Source organism: Cnephaeus nilssonii, assembly GCF_951640355.1.
Source record: "Cnephaeus nilssonii genome assembly, chromosome: 5".
NCBI classification, from domain to species: Eukaryota; Metazoa; Chordata; class Mammalia; order Chiroptera; family Vespertilionidae; genus Cnephaeus; species Cnephaeus nilssonii.
Genome location: NC_137076.1, coordinates 25,282,300 through 25,307,626, shown reverse-complemented (window position 1 = coordinate 25,307,626; position 25,327 = coordinate 25,282,300). Strand labels below are relative to the sequence as shown.

Below are 25,327 nucleotides of genomic sequence, written 5' to 3'. Positions count from 1 at the left end.
TTCACGTGTTTGTGGTGATGCTGGTGTAAACAATCCGATTGCGTTGCCAGTCCTTTAAAAATATAACACAAAATACTATGTAGAATACATTATACTTGATAATAATAATAAACAACTATGTTACAGGTTATGTATTTACTATACTATACTTTTTATCATTATTTTAAAATGTACTCTTTCTACTTATTAAAATAATTTTTGCTATAAAACAGTATGCCATTGTACACCCACAGCAGCCTCATACATCTCATTTTTACTGCTTCTCTTGATTGCATCATTTCTTTGCACTTGATTTAATCATGTATTGTTTTGTACAGTAGGCTATTTAGGTTCGTGGCCTTTGAGAAATAGGCTATATCACATAGCCTAGTTGTGTAGTAAGCTCTACCATCTACGTTTGTGTCTGTATACTCATGATGTTCGCACAACAATGACATTGTTTAATGATGCATTTCTCAGTTATTAAGCAGTGCATGACAGTATTTTCTCCCATTATGTGTGAACATATGGCATCCTTTGAAGCAGAAAAGTTTGACATTTTGATGAAGTCCCATTTACTTTTTTTTTTGTCATTTATGCTTTTGGTGTCATATCCAAGAAACCATTGCCCAATCCGTAAAGGTCATGACGATTTACTCTTATATATTTTTTACATGTTTTATAGTTTTAGCTATTACATTTAGGTCTCTGATCCATTTGAATTCATTTTTATATATAGTGTAAGGTAGGATTCCAGCTTCCTTCTTTTGCATGTGGCTTATCCAGTTGTCCCAGCACTATTTATTGAAAAGACTATTTTTTCCCTCATTGAATGGTCATGGCACTCTTGGTTGAAAATCAGTTGGCAATAGGCCGAAACCGGTTTGGCTCAGTGGATAGAGCATTGGCCTGCGGACTCAAGGGTCCCAGGTTCGATTCCGGTCAAGGGCATGTACCTTGGTTGCGGGCACATCCCCAGTAGGGGGTGTGCAGGAGGCAGCTGATCGATGTTTCTCTCTCATCAATGTTTCTAACTCTCTATCCCTCTCTCTTCCTCTCTGTAAAAAAATCAATAAAATATATGAAAATCAATTGGCAATAAATGCAAGAGTATGTTTCTGGATTCTCAAATCTATTCCCTTGATCTTTATGTCTACCCTAATGCCAGTACCACAGAGTCTTCATTACTGTACCTTTGTAATAAGTTGTGAAATTGGGAAATGTGATTTCTTCAACTTTGTTATTTTTCCCCCCCAAGCTTGTTTTGGCCATTCTTCGTCCCTTGCATTTCCATCTGAATTTTAGGATCAACTTATGAATTACTGCAAAAAAAATGCTTTTTGGGATTTTGATAGGGGCTGCATTGAATCTGTAGAACTATGAATGCAAGCTGTCTTTTCATTTATTTAGGTTTTTTTTTATTTCTTTAGTTTTTAGTATAAACATTTGTACTTTTTTTTTTTTTATTTAAGAAAAATTGTATTTGTTTAAGGGAAGGGATATACAAAGGGAAGGACTGAGCCAAGTGGATATTGAGTTGATGATGGCAGAACCCAGGAGCTGGAGTTTCATCTTTATATGTAGTCACTGGTGGGAAGCTCTTGTCAGTGGGTCTTGGGGCTTAGAATGTGAATGGAAAGCGAATGCCCAATCAGGTGTTTTTAGGACAGTTTTAATTCCTTATGTGGTCTGATTCCTGGTGCCCAGTAAGTTTTCCTGGTCTTTGTTCTCCTGTGGTGGGAAGCTTATAAATAGCCGTTAAGGATTATATTGCCCTATAATCCTAACAGACAGGCAAGCAGATTTAAGGGTACACACCTGAGGTCCAATGCAGATGGCCCAGACTCGGGGCACTATTCTCCCTTCAGGCTTCCATATTCTGGGCTATTCAGATGGTTGGTGCAGCTGCTACTATTGTCAGAGGAAGATGCCAGTGTGGACAGAAAGGGGCCACGTGCTAATGTGACTAGCTCAGGGAAGGTCTGCATGGTGGCCTTGCAAACTCAAGAGACCTCTCCTCTTTTGATTATCTATACTAATAAAAGGATAATATGCTAATTAGACCGGATAGACCTACGTCTTCTGGACATCCTTCTGGACAAAGCCACAGTGGCGGGGGCCGAGGCAGAGTGGTTAGGGGCGATCAGGCCGGCAGGGGAGAGCGCTTAGGGGCGATCAGGTTGGCAGGGGAGGGCGGTTAGGGGTCATCAGGCCAGCAGGCAGAGGGGTTAGGGGCAATCAGGCAGGTAGACAGAGGCAGTTAGGGGTGATCAGGCAGGCAGGCAGGTGAGCGATTAGGAGCCAGCGGTCCCGGATTGAGAGAGGGATGTCTGACTGACAGTTTAGGCCCAATCCCTGCAGTCGGACATCCTCCAAGCGGTTCCAGATTGGAGAGGGTGCAGGCCAGCTGAGGGACCCCCCTAACACCCATGCCCAAATTTCATGCACTGGGCCTCTAGTCTATATATATAAAAACCTAAGCACTGACCACCAGGGGACAGATGCTCAATGCACAGAATTGGGCTCCCTCCTGCCTGGATTGGGCCTGCGGGGATCGGGCTTCCTCCTGTCTGGATTGGGCCTGCGGGCATCGGGCTGAAACCAGCTATCCGACATCCCCTGAGGGGTCTAGGATTGCGAGAGGGTGCAGGCCAGGCCGAGAGACCCCACTGGTGCACGAATTCGTGCACCGGGCCTCTAGTAATGTATGAAAAACAAGGTGCAAAACTGTCATTCTCTGGAGCATTATCTCAGTCCATTGGGATTCTGCTTCCCTGTGTGGTTCGTGTACTAGGCAGTGAGTTGAGCTCTGGATGATGACTCTGATCGAGGGTGTGGGGCTCTGTGTTGTGTTGGAGGGTGGGGAGAGGTCAGCAGGGGACTGCTATGGTTAGAGAAGCTCACTCTTGGTGCTGGCTCTCTCAGCAACTAAGTTTGTACTTTTGTTGAATTTATTCCCAAATATTCTTTTTTATTTATTTTTTAATCCTCACCTGAGGATATTTTTCCATTGATTTTTAGAGAGAGTGGAAGAGAGGGAAAGACAGAGAGAAATATCGATGTGACAGAGACACATATATTGGTTGCCTCCTGCACATGCCCTGACCAGGGCCCAGGCCTGGAAGGAACCTGCCCTTGACTGGAATGGAACCCGGGACCCTTCAGTCCGCAGGCAGGCCGAGGCTCTATCCACTGAGCCTAAGGGCCCAAGTATTTTATTCTTTTTGATGCTGTTGTAAATAGAATTGTTTCCTTATAAATTGTTTCCTTTTTTTCCTAATCTAAAAAGTTTCATTTTTAGATTAACTGCTACTGTACAATAATATAACTGATTTTTGTATATTGATCTTATATTCTGCAACCTTTCTGAACTTACTATCTCTGATAGTTTATTTTTTTAATTTTTTTGGGGGGGTAGGTAGATTCCTAAACATTGTCTATAGACATGATCATGTTATCTGTGAATAGTTTTCCTCTTTCCTTTGTCTTTACCTCTTTTTCTTACCCAATTGCCCGGCTAGAAACCTCCAGTACAGTGTTGAATAGCACTGTGAGTGGACATCCTTATTTTATTCCTGATCCTAGAGGGCAAGCTTTCAGTGTTTCACCTTGAAGTATTGTTAGCTGTGGGTTTGTGTAGATGTTTATTATCAGGTTGAGGATTTCCCTTCTATTCCTAGTTTGTTGAGTGTTTTTTATCATGGAATGGTGTTGGATTTTGTCTAATGCTTTTTCTTCATCTATTGATAATTTTGTGATTTACTCTCTTCATATGATGTATTGTGTTGATTGATTTTTACATTTTTGGACCACTGTTGCATTTCTGGGATAAATCCCACTTGGCTATGGTACATAATTCTTTTTATATGTTACTATATTTGTACTAGTATTTTGTTGAGGATTTTTTGTGTGTGTCTATATTCATAAGAAATATCAGTCTGTAGTTTTCTGGATGATGTCCGTTTTGTCTTTTAGTTGTAGTTTTGAAGTGGTTGTGCGAGGCAGCAAGTTAAGGTGTTTCCTTATGCCACATCTTGGTTTCTCTCTGTAGTTTTCTTAAATATTTGTTAGAATTCACCAAACTTTTTTTTTTAAAGCTTTATTGAGTTATAATTGATATACAGAAAATTACAATCTTTCATTTTCTTTGAGATACATGTTTACATTTAAACATTTCCCTGTGCATGTTGCTTTAGCTGTATCCTATAGGTTTCCCTATGTTGTGTTTTCATTTTCATTCATCTCAAAGTATTTTCTAATTTCCTTGTGATTTTTTTTTTCTCTATCTCATTGGTTATTTAGGAACCTGTTATTTAATTTGCATATAGTAGTGTATTGCCCAAGATTTCCTTCTTTTGTTTTCTTTTTTAATATGTTTTATTGAATTTTTACAGAGAGGAAGGGAGAGAGATAGAGAGTTAGAAACATCGATCAGCTGCCTCTTGCACACCCCCCACTGGGGATGTGCCCGCAACCAAGGTACATGCCCTTGACCGGAATCGAACCTGGGACCTTTCAGTCCGCAGGCTGACGCTCTATCCACCGAGCCAAACCGGTTTCGGCCCTTCTTTTGTTTTCTAACTTCATTCCATTATGGCCAGATAGCATACTTTGTAAGATTTCAGCCCTTTTATATGCCTTCCTAGAGAATGCTCCATGTGCCATTGATAAGAATGTGTAGACAGTCCTTGGGTTATGTCGGACTCGACGTACTTGATGTACGTCCTTTCGTGGTTACGTCACCATCTCCCATTTATAAAAAAAAAAAGTTCTGTCATTTCGACGTATGTACATATGTGCTTTATGTTTTTTATTATTTACTGTATTTACCACAAGTAAAGGTCAGAAATTGTTATCTTTCTTTAAAATTTTTTTTACTGTTTCACTTCATTACTGCTGTGCATGTGCTCCATGTGAGTGACGTAGGTTGCTTATGTAGGTGGGTTCCAACTTACAGCGAAAATCGCGTTATGTCGGTAACCCGAGGATCTACTGTATGCTGTTGCTGTTTAGTGGATTGTTCTATACATGTCTGTTAGCTCTTGTTGATTTATTGTGGTGTTGACATTTTCTGTTTCCTTGTTGATCTTTTGTTCAGTGTTCTATCCATTGTTGAAGATAGGTATTGATGTCTCCCAACTATTATTATTGCTATATTTCCCTTGCCCCATGCTATTTTTACAGCTGTGTAGTGTTCCTCAGTCTGGACCAATCCCACTAAGTCCACTTACTCTTCTATATGAGCTTTTAATTTTCTGGTTTTCTAGTATCCCCCTCCTGATAGAGCCTTTGGGGTCTTCAGGCATGTGTGTCTGCTGTGCCTAGGGCTGGTTCCTGTAAGGGAGATGCTGTGTTGGAGAGGAAGCGGATTTAGAATCATCTTGCCAGGTCTGCCTGGAAAGGCTGTGCCAATGTCCTTCTGGGGTGCTAAGGAGGAGAGTCCCCTGTCACCTTTGTGAACTGTCCTATGGAATAGAATCTTAAATTTGCCAGGCACTGGGTTACTGTGACTCATCCTAATTCGGCTGACAACTTGACGGGGTTGGCACTGTTATTATCCCCATTTTACAGATTGAACAACAAGTTTAGGAAAGTGACAACCCTTGTCCAGGTCACATGGTGAGGCTGTGGCTGAGCTGTTCAGCTTTGGGGCTTCTCAGTACAACGGAAAAGTTACAAATTAATATTTGCTTGGTATAAAAGTTATAAAATAGTCTTAAAAGACAGAAACCCAGATCACATTGGAGGCTATAAAACAAAGTTTTCCATTCTCATTCCACAGACAACCTCCATCCAGGTTTGGTTATCTCCTCCAAGCTTTGTTGTCCCTACTTAGGCCAGAAACATACACAAACATTAAAAAAAAAAAAAAAAGGGCAAAATTGGAGGACACTATCAATTCGGTCCATCTCATTTGGTTTTCAGCACTGTAGCCTGAATTGCTTCCTGGGCCAGTTCCAAGGCCAATTTAGCCAATTTCCTGCTGATAGACATCAAAGTGGTTAATGGGTTTCACTCTGGAAAGCACTGCCACAGGGAGTGGCCATCCTTGCAAACCCTCTTAGGAGAGCAGAGTGGTCCCTAGGGGCAGTCAGAGGAGGTGACATCTGTGTGGAGGGGAAGCCAGGATGTGGAAAGGCTTGAGGAGACATTCCAGGCAGGGAATCAGCATTTTTAAAGGCCCTGAAGCAAGAATAGGTTTGACTTTCTCTTGACCTCTAGGTTTGACTGGAATTAATGAGTAGGTGGAGGTGGGGGCTAAGAGCAGGAAGGTTACAGGGCAATTGCTTAGGGCCTTGGAGGCCATAGGAACGCTTTGGAGCAGAGGAGAGGTGTGATCCTGACTCTTTGTAAGTTTTCCTTTGATTTTATAGGGCAAACATTCTTTTGGGCACCACAATAAGAACTTTTCAAACCCTTCTAATTACCCTCTGAGACATGGCATTATTCCCACTTACCAAATGAGGAAACTAAGGCACAAAGAGGTGACCTGCCCTGCCCATATTGTCCAGAAAGGAGAGGGCAGTGCCTGGATCCCAGCTGGGCTCTGAGAAGCCCAGAACCAGGGCAGCTAGTTGCCATGGGCCACTTCCTGCTTTTGCTCCTGGCCTGGCCGTCAGTTGAGACCATGGAGCAGGTGACAGTAGGGCTGAGTGCCAAGGGCGGGCCTGGCTCTGGAAGCTGCAGAATTCCTGAGCAGGGTGCAACCTGCTGGGAATTTTGTGAAGGGGTGGTGTCTGGAGTGGGATGGTAAAAGCCAATAAGATGTCTTCCCACCCCACTGCCTTCTGAGCCGCATTCTTTTTTTTTTTTTTTTTAATATATTTTATTGATTTTTCACAGAGAGGAAGAGAGAGGGACAGAGAGTTAGAAACTTCGATCAGCTGCCTCCTGCACACCCCCCACTGGGGATGTGCCCGCAACCAAGGCACATGCCCTTGACTGGAATCGAACCTGGGACCCTTGAGTCTGCAGGCCGACGCTCTATCCACTGAGCCAAACCGGTTTCGGCCTGAGCCGCATTCTCATTTGTACAATGGCAGGTTTCGTTTTTCACCCCATAAGCATTGATCATCTGCCTCGTGCCTGGCTCTGTGTTGGGAGCTGGGGAGAGGCCTGAGAACGTGCCAGGCAGAGGACCCTGCCCCCATGAGGCTACCACTCTACTGAGTGGATGGCTGGGAAGGGGCAGATCACAGTCAGGTAAACAAATCAGTAAACTGGAGGTTGCCAGTTATGAGTAGGATTGAGAATTGATCAGGATGGTGTGTGACAGAAGGAAGCTGCTTCATATTAGGGGTGAGGGTAGGGAGGAGACAGTTGGGCTAGGAGTTCCTGCTGGCCCGTTGAATGCTGCAGGGAGAGGGCCCAGGCCCAGGAGCAGACAGTACAAATCTCTTGAGGCAGGAGCTTGCGTGGTGTTTTGGGGGAACATTGAGGAGGCCAGGAGCCAAGCGAGCGAGTAGGAGGCTAGGAGGAGGTGAGGACAGGGAGGTGACTGGGCAGATCATGCAGGGCCTTGTGGACTGTGGGGAGGGAGGTGGAAGCCTGGGAGGGTTCTGAACAGATGGGGCACATGCCACAACTTGGCATCCAAAGGTGTCCTATGGCCACTCTGGAGAAAACAGTGTGTGGGGGTGAGGGTTGGGCAGCCTGAGGGTGCGATTGCACTGTTCCAGGCAAGCACTGATGGGCCAGACCAATGGCCTTGGTTATGGAGAGAATTGGCTGCATTTGAAGGTGGAGCCATCAGGACTTACTGCTGGGTGGGGTGGAGTGAGTTGGGGGTGAGAGGTGAGAGGAGCCCAGGTTTTTGATCTGAGTGAGGAGTGTAACCTTGACCCTTGGAGTGACCACAATGACACAGTGGCACCTGCCTGGAGACACTGAGTGTGGGCTGGGCTCTGGGTGATCAATGGTCACTGTTGGGCTTAGATGAGGCAGGGACCATGGCAGGGTGTGCGCAGGCTGGATGTTGAGGCTCTGGAGACTGAGTGATAAGCTCTACTCTGTTCTAGCAAAACCACAAAGGAAACCCCCTTGGAGATAGGGGTGACGGGTGTCTCCCTCATTGGTATCCCACCTGTGTTCCCATCTTGGCTTTGCTTCTTCCGACTGAGTGGCTTGGGCAAGTCCTAATACTCTGAGCCTTAGTTTATCCATTTGTGAAATGGGTGTATTGACCCTGGCCTCATTCCTTCAGTGTCGCTAGAGGGTTTGCTGAGATGTTGCCCATGGTGGCCAGTGGTCCTTGTGGGGTGGTCATGACTGAGGCCCAGGAGCGTGGGGACCCTGCTGACATTGTGCTAAGGTCTCACGGCCACACTGAGGCTTTGAGTGACTCCAGAAGGGTGTGGTGATAAGGAAGGGATCCCAGCCCAGGGCCCTTGCTGGGTACCTATTACCAGGCTGGTCAGGCAAGGGGTGGCCTGGGCATTCACTGGATCTGGGTTGGGTTGTTGCTGACTCATCCTCTGCTGGCTTATCTGTTTATTTTCCCTTCCCTGGGAAGGCCTGACCACCTGCCAGCCTGGGGTGTTGGCCTCCATTGTTTCCCCATGCAGGAGTTCCCTTGCTCTTGTTGGCTGGAAGTCAGAGGGCTCCTGCTGGGGCCTTGTGCTCTGTTCAGGGGACATTCCCTGAGCCCTCATCACCTTCCAGAGAGAGGTGGCCCATTTTAGAGTTGGTAAGCTAAGGCTCCACAGGGGTGAAGTGACTCATGCCAGGTCACACAGCCAGCCGGGCCCTCTTTGGTGGTTGGGTGGCATCCTCCCATTCCACAGGTAGCTGAGCCAGTGTTCAGAGAGGGTGGAGACCTGTCCAGGGCTTGTGGAGGCAAAGCTGACCTTTGAACCCAGGCTGACTGGCTCCAGAGTCCATGGACTAGACCTTCACTGGAGGCTGTATTGGTGTGTGGAGGATGTACATTTGGGAGGAAGGGGTACATTTTACTGCATCTGTCCATAGGTGAATGAGCATGGCCTGTGGGGAAGGATTTCCTGGCAGAGGGTACAGCCCTGTGCCATACCTGTTTGCTGATACCCAGCTGTCCTCTGAGGTGGGTGGAGTTACACACCCCTCCACCCCCTTACTGACCAGGAAACGAGACCAAGAAGCAGGGAAGCCAGCCCAAGGTCATACAGCCTGGGTGCATGGTGGCCTTGTAGCAGTGGGGAAGAGAGAGGAGGGAGGTGGAACCTTCGAGCCACAGTGAGGGATGTGGTGACCCGTGGAACATGGGTGGGGTCAAGGAGGAGGAAGCAGATGACTGAAGCTTGAAAGTCACCTCCAGATAAATGGACAGTCAGAGCTGTCCCCGCAGAGCTGCTTGGGGGAGGTTTTCTTCCACCACGCCGCCATGAAGGCCCCAAGGCCCCTGCTGCTGTGTGCCAGGAATGCTGTGGGGGGCCTTAGGGCACAACTGGACAGGCCCCTCTTCATCGAGCCCCTTGGAAATTTCTGGGGGCTGCTTTTTGGGGGCTGTCCAGGCCGAGAGTGGGTATTGCTGCTCTCTTTACTCAGCAGTCCAGGAGCTTCTAGAAATGCAATTAGATGAGTCCCAGGGCTCCTGGCTTGTGAGGACCCCCCTGCCTGCCCATCCTCGTCCTTCAGGCTTCTCCCCAACGGGCTCTGCCTCCTTCACCCAGGCTGTGTCCTCCACTCATACTTCCTGCTCACCATGAAGTCCCAGCCACAGAAAGCCACCTTCCCCTGTGTGTGCCCAGAGCTGTCTGGTTTCTCTTGGGCATCATGCTAGCCCTCGTGTGCTCAGGCTCTCATTGTCCAGTCCATGTCTGTGGTGTTACCATTGTGCTCACGGTGCTGACACCATCGCCCCCCTCCCCCAAGACATGTCCAGAGCAGTCACAGAGGACAACACGTACCAACACCAGTGGCAGAAGGCCTAGCCCTGGCTGGGGAGACGCTGGCGGCTTCTGTGTCAGATGTTTGGGCCCAGAGGCCTGATGACCCGGTGGTCAGAGGCTCAGACCCCATGGGTTACAGTCATGCTCACACCACTCCTGATCACTAGGTGCCCTTGCAGAGCTTCCTGTCCTCTGGGCCTAGTTGCAGACTCATCTTTGTGGTTCTCGTCATGGTTAAGTAGGTAAAAGGAGGTAAATCCATGGAAAGTTCTCAGTTCCTGGTATACAGTGAGCACTCGACAACAGTTAACTACATTTTTAAAAAAGTAATTTTTTGGAGTCAGTAATTCATAGGGTTGATAATGCACAATTCAAAGATGTTCCAGAACATGCAATGATTTTTCCCTCCGAGCAGGCCCTAGCCTCCAGGGGCTCCATTTTGTTGTTGTTTTTTCCTTTAGTTGCAGAACGCACACACATTTCTGCATCTTTTGTTTTCCTCAGTATATCCAGATGGAAGTCAGGAGATAAAAAGCTTTTGTGTGTGAGTGTGTGTGTGTGTGTGTGTGTGTGTGTGTGTGTGTGTGTGTAGCTCCACAGTAGTGTGAATGAGCCCTAATTTATTTAATTAGCCCCCCATCCCCACCCCTATAGGCTTTAAAGTTCTTTAGATCTGAGCTATTCTTACTGGGAAACTAACATGATTGTAATGATTTTGTGGGAAAATTTTAATGGGCTATTCTCTCTGTACTTTCGTGAGGTTTATTTTATTTTTTTATTGATTGATTTTGAGAGAGAGAGAGAGAGAGAGAGAGAGAGAGAGAGAAACATCGATTTGTTGTTCCACTTATTTATGCATTCATTGTTTGCTTCTTGTATGTGCCCTGACTGGGGATTGAATCCTCAACCTTGATGTATCAGACAACGCTCTAACCAACTGAGCTCCCTGGCCAGGGCCTCTGTACTTTCCTGAGTCATGAGCATGTCCTCTTGGACTTATATATACGTATGATCTTTTATTGAGATTTAACAGGAGCTCGCCCAATCTTAAGTGTATACTTTGCTTTTTAAAATGAATGCATGCCCACCCAGGTAATCACTGGACAGATCCACGACAGAGGGTGCTGTCGTCATCCCAGAAATTTTCCTCATGCGCCTACCAGTCAGTTACCCCAGAGGGAAACAACTGCTCCGATTTCTGTCAGCAGAGACTAGTTTTGCCTGTTCAACTTCAAGTCTACTATGTGCCTCAGCAGGTGAAACAAGGGCATATGTCAACAGAAGGCATGAGTGAGAATGTTCATAGCAGCTTTATTATGGACCTGAACTTGGAAAGACCCCCCCAAATATCCCATCACCTAGTGAATGGGTGAACAAACTGTGGTCCATTCATGCAATGGAATATGGGTCAGCAGGGAAAAGGAACTGCCTCCTCTGGTACTCTCTAGGGTCCCGACAGGGCTCCCCAACACAAATAGGGCGCCCCCGAGACACTATAGTTCTCACAGTATTGGGGAGCAAGGTGGCACCAGTGGCACTAGGCTGGGAACTCAGGGCCGCTGTTGTCTTGCCTTATGAGGCACACCTGCACACCTGTTCAGCCCCACTTGCCCTATGTCCTGCACAGATTTCAGATAATCCAAATGTTTATCTTGGTACAAACCTTGTTTGAAATTCCCTGAGTCTAGATAAAACCTTTCTCCGTTTTACATGAAACAAGAGTCCTTTGCAGGCTTTAAAAGTCTCAAAATGCCACTTCTACTTCAGTGCCTGCTTGGCCTTCTGCTCTTTGCTTTCCTTCCTTAATGGTCCAGGGTGGCTTCCAGTCTTCGCCCTCTGCATGAATCCACGTTTAATAGTGTGAGTCGGTGCAGGTAGTGCCTGAGTATTTCTGTAGTTAAATACGTGGCATATATATTTTTTATTAAACAGCTGCACTGAGGAATCATTTACATGCTAGGAAAGTCATCCATTGCAAACGCAGTGATTTTTTTGTAAATTTACCGTAAATATTAGCAAACGTCACCACAGTCCAATTTGAGAACATTTTCATCATCCCCGAAAGCTCCCTCCTCTGCATTTTCCACCCCTGGGCAATCACTGATCCACTTCCTGCCTCTATCTACATGTCCTTTTGGGATATGAAACATCATATTTTGTCACCAGCTACTTTCCTTTTAGTCTTTATGTCATACATATGGCATTATATTAATTTAAAACATGTATGTAGGAAATGTACTGATCTCTTTGGGTCTGGGAGAGATGGTTCAAATACTTTTTAAGGAAAGGGCCTTTTGGCATGCTGGGGCTGGAGCAGCCAGCCAGAGGGAAGTGGTTCCATTTGTTCCCATCCTTCTGTCATATGCCTCCCTCCTGCCTCAGGATCCTCCAAGGCCAGAGCATTCCCCAGTGCCCCGCTGGGGTTGGTGTCTTTGCTGAGGTCACCCAAAATGCAAGAGGGGATTGCGCCACCACGTGTGGTCACACTTCCTGTCCTGTAAACTGGCCTCATGAGTAATTTCTGTTCCTTTCTCCTCCCACAGGGACTTCCTTCCCCGAGGTTCAGGAATTGTCACCCGGCGGCCTCTCATTCTGCAGCTCATCTTCTCAAAAACAGGTATGGTGGGATGAGTCAAAGCTTTATCAGGAAGTGAATGGGAGGCGGGGGGGTGTCACTGTGTCCTGCAGGAGCCAGGGGTCTTATGATGGAGTCTCTGATGTTTGGGTTTGAGTTCATGTTTTCCATGTGTGCAGGGAAGTTGAAGCACAGCTCACTGAACACGTACACCCACCCCAGCGTCCTCAGCCATTACCAGGCTGCTGGGTACCATATGTGCTTGCTGTATTGTAGATAACTTGTTTTTGCTGAATGCTTTCAAAATCAGTAGCAGACGTTGTGACACTTAACCCCAAATGCCTCAGTGCCCCATCCCTTGCAATTGGGCCATTTTGCAGTCAGACCACACCAAGAAAAGTAATCAGTCCTGCATGTTATTTAATGTCCAGTCCATACAGGTTGCCAGTTGTCCCCAAATATCCTCCCTGGCTGATTTACAGCTGCTCTGATCAATCCCATGCTACACTCCATTGTTATGTTTCCTGTTTGAATTACAGCAGCATCCCTGCCATTTCTTCTTTAGTCACAACATTGACTTTTGGGAGAGACCCTCAGAAGGAATTCCTTTTTTTCCTTTCTTTTGAATTTCAGTTGCTTGAATTGAATAAAGAATCTTCCACATGTAGATTTTTTTTCTATACTCCCCATGGTGACCTCAAGTTTATTTCTGTTCTTCTTGTGCAAGCCTGACATGACATGGGCATGTCTTGCAGCTTGAAACCCACTCGGGCCTCTCTCGAAAGCATCTCAGTTCAGAAGGTGGACTGGGTGAGGGGAATATCTGGGGTGGGTCCTCTTTTCTCTCTAGAGCCCCTAGGGGTCTCAGTGCAGAGTCTCTATGTTGCTTCCCCACTGACCTGGAGTATCAGCTCTGGCCAGTTCAGCCCTGGCCAGTTCAGCACTGGAAAGGCAACAACAACATCCATTTTACAGACGGAAACTGAGGCCTAGCCAAATTACTTGCCGTCCTAGTGGGCTCCAGATCTGAAATTTGAGGTTAGAGCTCAGACCAGGCTCTCTGCTGTGCCCTAGTCTCACCCTACCCATTTGCCATGGGAGGCCGTGACTCTGATGAGAGGCTGCATTAGATTGGCCCAGCTCCTCTTTCTGAGGGTAAGCCAATGGGCTGCCTCCTCTGGTTTCAGCTGGCCAATCAGCTGTGCCAGGACGGGCAGCTGCAGAGCAGAGTGTTTCAGAGTTCACATGGATTAGTCACAGAGGGCTTGGCCTACTGGGTTTTGCTTCCCATTTTGCAGGTTGTTGAGGTAGAAGGGTGATAATCTGCATTTTAGTGAGTTTCCAGGGTAGTGCTGATGCTTTTGGCCCTGGCCATTCTGGGAAATCCTCTGACCCTGTAGATGGGAGCTGGGAGCTAAGACTGCCCAGGTTCAGATCCTGGCCCTGCAGCTTACTGGCTGTCTGTCCCTGGGGAGGGACTGCTGCTCACAGCCATGTTTCCTGCCTGAACAGTGGAGATAATAATAGCACCTCTTTGTTGTGGCGAAGACCATGTTATTCAGTCTAAGTACATCTTAGAACACCACTGAGTAGTGCTGACCCAACAGCTGCCGTTTTGTGCTTGCTGCCAGCCTGTTTGGGGACAGCTTGCTGGGAGAACAGGTGGGCGGGCTCCCTGCACTGGAAGGTCAGGGCCATGTCATGGCGGAAGGGCTCTCTCATCACCTCCACAGTGGCTGTCATCCAGTGGTGGTTCAATGACCATGTACCATGTACCACAGGCTGGCCCAGGGCTGGGGCACCCCGGTGAGCAGGATCAGGACCTACCACCTGCCCTCCTGGTACTCCCATTAGTGGTGGGGGACAGATGAGGAAGACTTGTGTGGAGGGACAAAGAGTGAGGCACAGGCCTGGCCTTTATCAGATGGGAACAAGTGGTGGGGGGAGGGTGGGGACATCACGGGACTATCATGAACGTTTCCAAAGAATTAATGTGTGAGTTGAGGCTGACAAGTGTGGTAGGTATGTCGGGGAAGGGGGAGCCCTCCTTCCCAGCGGAGAGTATGTGTGAGGATCATGAGATCCCAGTGCCCAGAGTGGCCTATTGGAGGAACTGAAATTCCTTCTGTGGGGAAGGAGAAGCACATGGCGAGCAGTGCCCCAGTGGGAGCACCAAGGGCAGGAACTTGACCCGGATTATCTGCCTAGTGCCTGATGCAGATTAACGTTGAAATCTTCATTCCTGTCGTCCCCACTTCACAGAGGACTGAACTGAGGCCTCTGAGCTGAAACCACTTTCCTGAGGGCACGATGGAGGGTTATCTTGAAAGCCCCATCTTAAATTCACTCTTGGGAAGTGTGGCCGTAGACCAAGGTGTGACTTGACCAGATCCTGTAGCTGCTTGTGGAGAAGAGACCACAGGGACCTGCTCAGGGGCAGGGGATCCAAGAGGAGGTGGGAGCAGGTGCCCTGGGACAGGTAGGGACAGGGTGGCAGCCATGGAGCTGGAGATGTACTTGAATCCTGTTGGGTTGGGGTGTGGGAGAGGAGTCCTGGTGTCCCACATGGGAGTGGCCTTTGCTGTATCCCAGTTCCCATACTCCCCTCCCCCACCTGACCATGGCATTCTAGGTCTCTTAATGACCCAAGTAGATGTGTGGCTACTTTGTGCTGGGCCTGGTTCAGACACCAGCGAGGCACTGTGAGTCCTCTGAGAGTCCTGGTGCTCCCTGAGCCCAACCAGGCTGAGAGGGGAAAGCAACAGAGCATTGGGGATAGTATACTGGGCACGGGTTCTACTTTGGCCCAGAGGCTCAGAGGGAACACTCTAGGAGGGCCAACAATGTGTGTGAAGCTGTGAGATGAGTCTGGGGAGGGTCCAGGAAGCAGGTGGCACGGCCTGTCAGGGGCGGTGAAGGATTCAGGCAGTGGGAGCCTGAATGGCACTCAGGGTGGGGAGAGCAGCTCAGCCCACTGGCTTTGTGGAGGAGGGACAGGCAGGAACAAGAGTATGGGCTGGGTCCTAGCCGGTTTGGCTCAGTGGATAGAGCGTTGGCCTGCGGACTGAAGGGTCCCAGGTTCGATTCTGGTCGGGGGCATATGCTGGGGTTGCAGGCTCAAGGCAGCTGATCAATGATTCTCTCTTATCATTGATGTTTCTCTCTCTCTCCCCCTTCCTCTCTGAAATTAATAAAAAAATATTTTTTAAAAAAAGAGTATGGGCTGGGAGGCCAGGGAGAGGTTAGCCTGGGAAGAAGTGATGGGGCCTGGCCCGAGGTGGTGCCTCGGGTGTGAAGGGCAAGCTAGAGTGACCTCAAGGTAGGGAGGCCACCAAGATACCAAACAGCAGAGGCCCTGGGATTGGGGTAGGCAGGTGGGAGGTGGGATACCCCACTAATATGAGGGAGGAAGCTCAGTGCAGTGTGGGACGAAGTGATGGCTAGGGCTCCTGGGGTTACGGGCCTAGGGACTGTGTTGTTCCTAGAGATTGAACTTTTGTCTGGCTGGATCTCTGGGACACGACTTTAGAGCCAGGCTGCCACCCTGTACTAATGGGGTGAGAGTGCACCCCATGTGGCTGTGGTGTGGCCCTGAGACTGGGCCTCATTCCTCCCCTCTGACTCCTGTGACACCCAGTGGTGCCCAGCTTCTCCTTGTCCAGACTGGTCTCAGTGAGCCATTACTTTTAATCAGCTTAGGTTGAAAATTACCTCAGACTGCAGCTTACCAGGGTTTGGTGGCTCCTGAGTGAACCCTGCTCCTCCTTAGGCTCCACCCCTGGGCCTTGTAAACATTAAGTGCTGGGACTGTTCTTGTGTGGAATGTGGATGACTAGGGCCTCCTGAGCCTCCCTTCCTGTCCTTGACCTTGGCTGGGCACACAGGAACCAGAGAGGGGATGTCAGGACTTGGTTCCTAGCCTCCCTCTCATGGCTTTGAGGTCCTGACGGGGCCCTGTTGGCTTCTGGGACCTTACCTCCTCTTGGTTACCAGCTGCAGCCACAATCTCCTCATTCTCAAGCTCAGCTTATTTGTTTCTGTCTCAGGCTCACTGTGCTCCCTGCCTGAAACACCATGCACCATCCTCCCCTCCTGCTCCCCTAGGGGAGCCTTACCCCACCCCATCCTCCAGTCAGTGCTGCCGTATTTCCTCTGCATCCCATGTTATGTGACATCATCCTGTCCTTTGATTTTCTTAATGGTCTCTCTCTGGCCTTGCTCCAGCACCAGTGGCACAAGAGCAGGGATGCTGATCTGCATTTTCCATTGCTTCCTTCCCACGCCCCCGTGCCCAGCACAGGGCCTGGCACCCAGTAGGTGCTCCATCAGCATTGGCCAGGTGCCTAGGCATGCCCTAAGGCAGGGGTCCTCAAACTTTTTAAACAGGGGGCCAGTTCACTGTCCCTCAGACCATTGGAGGGCCGGACTATAGTTTAAAAAAAACTATGAACAAATTCCTATGCACACTGCACATATCTTATTTTGAAGTGAAAAAACGAAACGGCAAAAACACCTGCATGTGGCCCGCGGGCCGTAGTTTGAGGACGCCTGCTCTAAGGGCTGCTGCTGTGCCCCTTCTCTTCCGTGGGCGGTATTATCAACGACTGCTGTACCTTCTCCCATGAGCCAGGCTCTGTCAGGGCTCTTTCTATAAAGCCTATAGGCTCTGCAGCAGTTGGGTGTGCACCTTGTGTCTCCATGAGGAAACCAAGCTGGGAGCTGGTGAGGGTTTGCCCAGTGATGGCGAACCTATGACACGCGTGTTAGCAGTGACACGCGTAGCCATTTCTGATGACACGCGGCCGCATGCCGAGGATGAAACATTTGCTGCTCCTGAGGATGAAACATTTGCGACTAGAGTCTTGGAGTTAGTTTTTTCCTCAAAGTGACACACTACCCGAGTTATGCTCAGTTTTTTGGCGAAGTTTGACACACCAAGCTCTGGGATGCCAGCCAGGGCTGTCACCTTCTCCAATGTGTGTTCTTCTCCCCTATCACCAAGCAGTTCTCCCAATTTTAGTGGACAATTCTCAGGTATCCTGCAGTTTAGCTCAGTCTGATACTACCTACCTTCAGATCCCACAGGTTAAAGTCTCAGTCCCTCAAGACTGTACCCCTCCCACCCCCCGTAGACACTAATTACAAGTCCAGATTGTCATCTGTGCTTTTGACTGATTGGCTATAGAGCAGAGGTTCCAGACCCCGCTCCTTAAGTTTCTAGAGTGGCTCACAGAACTCAGAGAAACATCTCACTCACTAGATTTTCAGTTTATTAGAAGAATATATAACTCAGGAATAGCCAGATGGAAGAGATGCACAGGGAAGGTATGGGGAAGTGGCTTGGAGCTCCCAGGCACTCTGTCAACACCTCCATGTGTTCACTAACCCAGAAGCTCTCCAAATCTGTTCTTTCAGGTTTTTGTGGGAGCTTCATCATGTAGATGTGAATGATGAAATCATTCCTTATTGGTGGTTGATTCAACCTCTAGCCTGTACCCTTCTAGAGGTCACAGGGTGGGACTGAAAGTTCCAATTCTCTAATCACGAGGTTGGTTCCCTTTGACATAAACTCAGGTGTGGTTGAAAGGGGCTTGTTATGAATAGAGACTATTTTATGGCTCTTACCACTTAGGACTTTCTACGAATTTTAGGAGCTCTGTGCCAGGAATGGAGAGAAGACCAAATATATTTCTTACTATGAATCACAGTATCGAAGCTTCCCAGTGGCAATGTGTCCTAGACTGGGAGATGTTCTCAGCTTGTCTCAAGTCAGAGGGAGCTTGAGGACCAAACGAACTTGGGAGATACCATGTGCTTTGTCCCTTCTTGGTCAGCTAAAGGCTCTGAAAAGTCCCTGGAGATCAGATCCAAGTCCCTGGAAATTGGATCTGTTAGATCCTGTGGTACTCAGGGTCTCCCAAGTATGTTTGAGCCCCATGTCATTCCTCCTGGGCCATGTCAACGGGACCAGCATGCCTGTTGGTGCCTGGTATGGAGAAGCAGACCCCATCTCCTGCTGCCAGAAAGTCAGCCTCGTGGTTCTGCTCTTCGCTGGGTTCAGAATGGACAAGAGATGGGATCTAGGCACGAAAATTATGGCAGAGCCCCTCCGCATAGAGCACTGAGATTCCCAACAACTTTGCAAGTGCCCCTAATCCGGCAACTGAGCTATTTGTGTGTTCCCATGGGCCCAGCACTGTGGATTTCATTGCTTTCTCTAATTGTCCCAGAACTAGGTTTTATGTTGTTTCTTTTCATTGTTCGGAAACTGAGGTCTTGTTAGATGGGTGAGGCTAGGTAGTCCTACCTCCCTATCTTCCTCCTGTCATCTCCCCAAATCATGTGATACCTGACTCACCTTTTCCAGGCCTGAGAAGCAGGTTGTTCTAGCACGATATTTCGCAATTCTTAAGAAATACAAAAAACAAACAAGCAAACAAAAAAGAGGAAGAAAAGTAAGAGAGAGAGAGAGAAAAAAAAAAGAAAAACAAAAAAGAGAAAGAGCCCTGGCTAGTGTCCTCAATGGTTAGAGCATCGGCCCGTGCAGTGAAGGATCTTGGGTTCAATTCCGGGTCAAGGGCACATACCTGGGTTGTGGGTTTGATCCCCAGGCCCTGGTTGGAGCGCGTGCAGGAGGCAACCAATCCATACATCTCTCTCACATCCATGTTGTTTCTCTCTCTCTCCCCCCCAGCCCCCTTTCTTCCCTCCCTTCCATTTTCTCTAAAAGACAATGGAAAAAATATCCTGGGGTGAGGATTAACAAAAAAGAAAGAAACAAACAAAAAGAAATGCCAGCAGTGACCTGCTCTGCCTTTGGGGTAGGGAAGGTGATCTTTTTTAAAAAATATATATTTCTTTATTGATCTCAGAGAGGAAGGGAGAATGAGAGAGAGATAGAAACATCAATGATGAGAGAGAATCACTGATCAGCTGCTTCCTCCACGCCCCCCACTGGAGATTGAGCCTGCCACCCCAGGCATGTGCCCTTGGCCAGAATTGAACCTGGGACTTTTCAGTCCACAGGCTAATGCTCTATCCACTGAGCCAAGCCAGCTAGGGCAGGAATGTGATCTTATGACCTTGCTTTCATGGGCTGATGTCCTCCCAGGCTACAGTACCTAATGCTTTGTAATAGGCTTCTCAGTAAGGTTTTATTAAGCAACTATTCTGTACCAGGCACCGGGGAGAGTATGGCCAAAACCAAGTCCTTCACAGTCCCTCTCTTGAAACTCCAGCTCTAGGAGGGGACATGCAAGCATATGGTGTGCAGTGTGAGGAGTGCTGTGGAGGAGAGGACAAAGGGACAGACGGGTGCTGCTGGCTTCGGGTGGTCAGGTTGGGTCTCCCTGTGTAGGGTGTTTAGAGCTGAGACCTGGAGGAGGCAGGGACCAAGTGCGGGGGGGGGGGGGGGGCAGGGGGGGCGGGGGGCGGGGAAGGGAGGAGTTTGAGTAGAACCTCTTTCTAGAAAAGTACTGCAAGTGCATTCATTGACCCCACAGTTAGGACGAGGCGGGAAGCCCTGTGGTGGACGCTGGTGGCTGGCTCCTCTGGGTTGGCAGTGTGACTGCTGGACAAGGGCCCACTTTATTCCTTTATTCCTGCTGTGCTCCAGGCTCTGGACTGGGTCCCGTGGAGCCCCAAGGCCTGATTACACATGCTGACCCTCCTCCCAGGGAAGCACACTTGGCTAAGAGTGTAGGGGTGTTTGTGTGGCTGTTGAAATACTGTGGCAGGGGCTGGGAACCGGAGGGACAGGCTTTGTTATCTGCGCAGGAGGAAGAGAAGGTTTGAAAACGCAGCAGCTGGGCTGGGGACGGGCGAAACTCTGCAGTGGGGACTGTGGCAGGCAGACTGGGCAGTAGCTCAGCCTTGGCTGCTGGGAACGAGTTGAGAGGGAGCTCTTTAGGAATCGCAGGTGATGAGCTCAACCCTAAATTGAGACCACGGATAGTTAAATCATCTCCAGCATTTGAACACATACAGGGTTGTGGAGGCCTTTGCTAATAACCCTTCTTGTCTATTTCTTTGTTTATATTTTCCTCATGGGGAAACCAAGGTACAGAGAGTAAGCCTGGACAGTAGGCAGGCCCCTCCCTCCCTTGTAGTCTCCTCTAGGTACAGAGCATGCTCAGGACATGGGGAAGCGTCACTTCAGTGAGATGGTACAGGCACAGGCTCTCTGCCTACCCCTACCCTTGCCTGCCTCCATCACATGGACTGGGGTTGGAGTCAGGCAGGCCATCCCTCCCAGTTCCTAGTATGTTGGGCCTCTGTCAGACCTGCTGTGACATGCTTATGCAGTGTCCATCTTCCCCATCAGACCAGGAGCCTGGCTCGGGCCTGGACCTATGTCGCCCCATGTCGTTAAGTGGTGCTTTGGGAAGGAGGGAGAGAGGGGAAGACAACAGATGGCCCTGCCAGACCCTTCCCTGTCTAGACTCCCATATACCCAGCTTGGTGGCTTTGGGGGTACTGGGCCACCCCCAAGAAGCTGAATCAGGAGCCATATTCTAGCAGAGTGATTCGGTCATGCGTAAAATTATTGAGCACCCAGAAGGGGCCCCGAGGACACAGTGCACAACAAGAATCAGTTCCCCGCCCTGTGGGGTGGACCTTCCAGCTGGGAACCAGAGAAAATACACAGGATGAGAAGGTAAATGGTATTGGAGTGCTTGGAGGATGATAAGGATAAGGCACTGAAGGGGGAAAGAGACTGGGGAGGTCTGTCATCTCAGGTGGGGGCCAGGGCAGGCCTCCAGAGAAAGTAACGCCTGAATGAGGAGCGGGAGGGAGCCCTGAGTGTGCCTGCAGACAGAGAGAAGAGCCCTGAGGTAGGAGCAGGCCTGGAGTTGTGAGCAGGGAAGCTAGCATGCCTGGAGAAGGAGTGAGTTGAGGTCAGAAATTGCGGGGGGAGGAAAATTTGTAGGGCCTTGTAGGTCGTGGTAAAGACTGGCTTTTACTCGGATGAGGTGGGAGACATGGAGGGTTCCCAGGAGAGGAAGGCCGAGGTTTGGCTTTAAAAGGGTCAGTGCCAAGGGGAGAAAGCAGGCTTGGTAGAAGCTTTTTAATGTTGGTATGACCCTGGAATCTAGGACACGGTTCCAAAGTGGCAAGGAGCCCAGTAAAGAAGGCAGGTGGTGAGGCCCAGCTGGCTGGCTCAGTTAGTTGGAGCGTCCATCCCTTAAACCAAAAGGTTGCAGGTTTGACTCCCAGTCAGGGCACATGCCTAGGTTGCAGATTAGATCCAGGGTGCGTGTGGGTGAAGGCAGCTGGTGAGAGAACCTTCCTGCTGCCCACTGACATGCTGGGGAAGAAGCGGGGGCTTTCCAGCACAGTCTCCTGCATATCCTTGACCCACACAGACTAGATACTGCCAGCACATGCAGGGCCCTGGCGGACCACAGCTGACAGGTCCTGGTCCCATAAACATGATCCACAGTGACCTGGCTCTGCTGGGGGAAGAGACCCAAGATGCAGGATGGAATGCCTGGTGACATGGAGTCAGGAAAAGCTCCCTAGAAGAAGTGACAGGCAGGTAGACCCTGGAAGAGGAGGAGGTGGGGCCAGGCCTTCTAGGTACTAGGCTTGGCTGGGCAGAGGTTCCATGCCACCAACACTTACAGGGGACCTTTCTCATCCCACATGCCCCTGTATTCATCCTTGAAGGGAGATTGTCTCTAGCAGGTGCTGAGCCCAGGGCCTTGAGCCGGAAAAGAAATGAGGTTTGCTGTGGGGGTTGGAGAACTGTTCCATTTTTGGGTGGCTGCTGCAGGAAGAGCAGCCGAGTGTTTCCTCTTGTCCTTGTGGAGAGCTGGAGCGTGACTGTCCTTGGGAACTGCGTCAGCTGATGGGGGTGAGGTGGGTGATCCTGAATCCTCCAGCTGGTGTCCTCATTGCCCCTGCTCTGAGTGGCCAGTGCCCATGCTGGACAAGGTCCTCAGTGATCTGAGCTGATGGTGTCCCCCTGACCCTAGAGCTTCAGAGAGGAATTGCCCGTAGGTGGCTTCACAATGGCCATGTGACTTGAGAGCCACTCCTGGAGACAGATTATCTGAACTCCAAATCTCAGCTCCACTGCTGAACTTGGGCCAAGTCACTTCACCTCTCTGGGCCTCAGTTTTCTTATCTGTAGTACAGGCATTACAGAGATGACTACCTGCTGAGGTGTTCACTTGTGAGGAGCAGACTATGGCCAACACAAAACAAGGGCTGAATGTTGGTCATAGTTTGTTAGGTTACTATGATGGGAAGGCGAAATGAGTTCCTTGAACTCATTTTTTTTCTCTCTCGTGACCTGTGGGTAGAAATTCTAGACATGCCTTTCTCTCTCTCTCTCTCTCTCTCTCTCTCTCTCTCTCTCTCTCTTTTCTTTTGGTTAATCCTCACCTGAGGATATTTTTCCCATTGATTTTTTTTTTTTTTTTAAGAGAGAGAGAGTGAATGGGAGGGAGGGAGGAAGTGGGGGTGGGGGCGGGAGAGAAAGAGAGAGAAACATTGATGTGAAAGAGACATCAATTGGTTGCTTCCCACATGGGCCCCAACTGGGGCTGGAGATTTAACCTGCAACCCTGGTACGTGCGTGCCCTTAACTGGGAATCGAACCCAAGATCCTTCGGTGCCTGTGCTGACACTCGAACCACTGTGCACCACTGGCCAGGCCTCCATCCTTTCTTTGGAGGCAGCTACTAGTAATGATATGTCTGTGCTGCAGTTTATGTAGCCATGTCTCTTCCTGGTGGACATGAAAGTGCTTTCTAGTTTTTTACTTTGTGCAAGCACTGTAGAACACATTTTTGCATCTCTGTAGTGGTCCAGTTCTTTAGGCTGTTTGCTGTGTGACTTATTTCCCTCTTTTTAGCATCTCTTTTTTTGGCAGGAGCCGTGATCTCTTAGCCTTGTTCCCAACATTTACTATGAAAATTCAAACATAAGGAAAAGTTGAGGGATTATTAGGTAAAAATACCTGTAAACTCAGTGAATTCCTACGTCCTACAATGAATATTTTGTATTCTTTATCCCATACCTGGATTTGGATTTCTCTAGCTTGATGACAGGGCCAGCACTGCCTTGTTAGTTACTTATTTTCCTCCCCTCCGTCTCAGTGTCAATATGGCTTTCAGACACTCTTGGCTCAGAAGGCATGCAGTGGCCTCTTACATCCACTTGAGGCCCTGCCCAGAAAGCATTTCTTCTGAAGGGTTCATGTCTAGGTGGGGGACCCCTTGAATAGCCAGGAGGGGAGGAGGGACATTGAGACAGGCTTTGGTGAGGCAAACAGTAATGCTCTATTCCTCATACCGTGTGGGTGCCTTGGGGAAAGACAAATGGATCCCAGGGACATGTGCCAGCTGGCAAGTGTTGGTGGCATGGAAACACAATGGGACAGCAGATTTGCATCTCTTTTGACTATGACCCACGGTGAGGGAGGTTCTGCATCCTGACCCAGGACTCAGTCTCGTGTATGACACCATAGAGGAAGTTTCATCAACTTCGGATTGCTCAGTGGTTGAGTATCGGCCTATGAACCAGGAGGTCACTGTTCGATTCCTGGTCAGGGCACATACCTGGGTTGTGGGCTCAATCCCTAGTAGGGGGCTTGCAGGAGGCAGCCGATCAATGATTCTCTGTCATCAATGTTTCTATCTTTCTCCCTCTCCCTTCCTCTCTGAAATCATTAAAAAATATATTTTAAAATATATATATAACCCATGATCTGACTGATATGTCATATTTCCTCTTTTAGTCTGTTCATCCAAAAAGAATAAATGTGGTCACATCCATCTGTTGATTTTTTTTTAATTCATAATATGTCACTATGTGTATGTAGTTTTGCAAAATGTTTCATGAAAATGTCCATTCCATGGGGATGAGTTCTTTGCCAGTTTTGCTCCTTGTGTGATCCCTGAGGTCTGGAAGGGGGCTTGGTCTTTTGGAGCTCCCCACCCCCTATTCAATACTTGTCACAAGGATGAATCTGTTGCTCTCTGGATTCCTAAAATGATTGTGATTGATTCTTCACTTTCTCTGCTTGCAAAGCACCTGTTTCACAAGGCCGTCTGCTTCCCACCCACTATAAGACTGCTTCTCTTTCTCATTTTGAATATCTTTCTTCCCTTTGCAGAATATGCTGAATTTTTGCACTGCAAGTCCAAAAAGTTTACAGACTTTGATGAAGTCCGACAGGAGATTGAAGCGGAGACCGACAGGGTCACGGGGACCAACAAAGGCATCTCCCCAGTGCCCATCAACTTGCGGGTCTACTCGCCACATGGTAGGCAGCATGAGCATGTAACTGTCACGGGGGCAGAGGAGAGCTGACTCTCTGCCGGTCACAGGTTGGGTTGGCCTTACTGTCACAAAGAATATGTCCCCTCCCATTTTTCTCACATATACCCAGCCCTCTTGATCTGTATCTTCCCACTTTTGATAGAAAGGTGATACTGAGAAACTGATCTCAGCTCTAAGAAAAACAGCTGCCAGGAAGACTGTCGGGAGTGGTGGGGACTGGGGCAAATTGTAGCTATATGCTCCTTTTACTTCTTTATGTATTTATTTTTAATTGAAAGAAAATTTTAATTAAAGTTGACATTCAGTATTTTATTAGTTTCAGATGTACAGCATAGAGGTTAGACATTTATATAACTTAGGTGATACCCCCCGAAAGTTTAGTATCCACCTGACACCATACATAGTTATGACAATATTATCGATTATATTTCCTATGCTATGCTTTACATCCCCGTGACTATTTTGTAATTGCCATTTTTGTATGCTTCTTTTAAAAGGGCAGATACCACTTGGCTCCCAGGTGATGGTGGCCGCATAGTGACAAGTGAAATCAGCCAGGTGTTTTGGTTTCTCCAGAGGATCCAGAAAGACTTCTCTGTAAAAGTCCTGACTTTAA

General features: G+C 48.5%; 1 protein-coding gene across 9 annotated transcripts in view; it reads left to right on the top strand.

Annotated features, from left to right (window-relative positions):
* Positions 1 to 25,327, top strand: part of DNM2 (dynamin 2) — an 82,536-nt gene that overhangs the window by 15,416 nt on the left and 41,793 nt on the right. For all 9 annotated transcript variants that reach the window (XM_079770438.1, XM_079770437.1, XM_079770436.1 and 6 more), the window contains exons 2-3: positions 12,389 to 12,462; positions 24,545 to 24,694. In XM_079770438.1, coding sequence (XP_079626564.1) covers positions 12,389 to 12,462; positions 24,545 to 24,694 — 224 coding nt within the window. The remainder of the gene's footprint in view (positions 1 to 12,388; positions 12,463 to 24,544; positions 24,695 to 25,327) is intronic.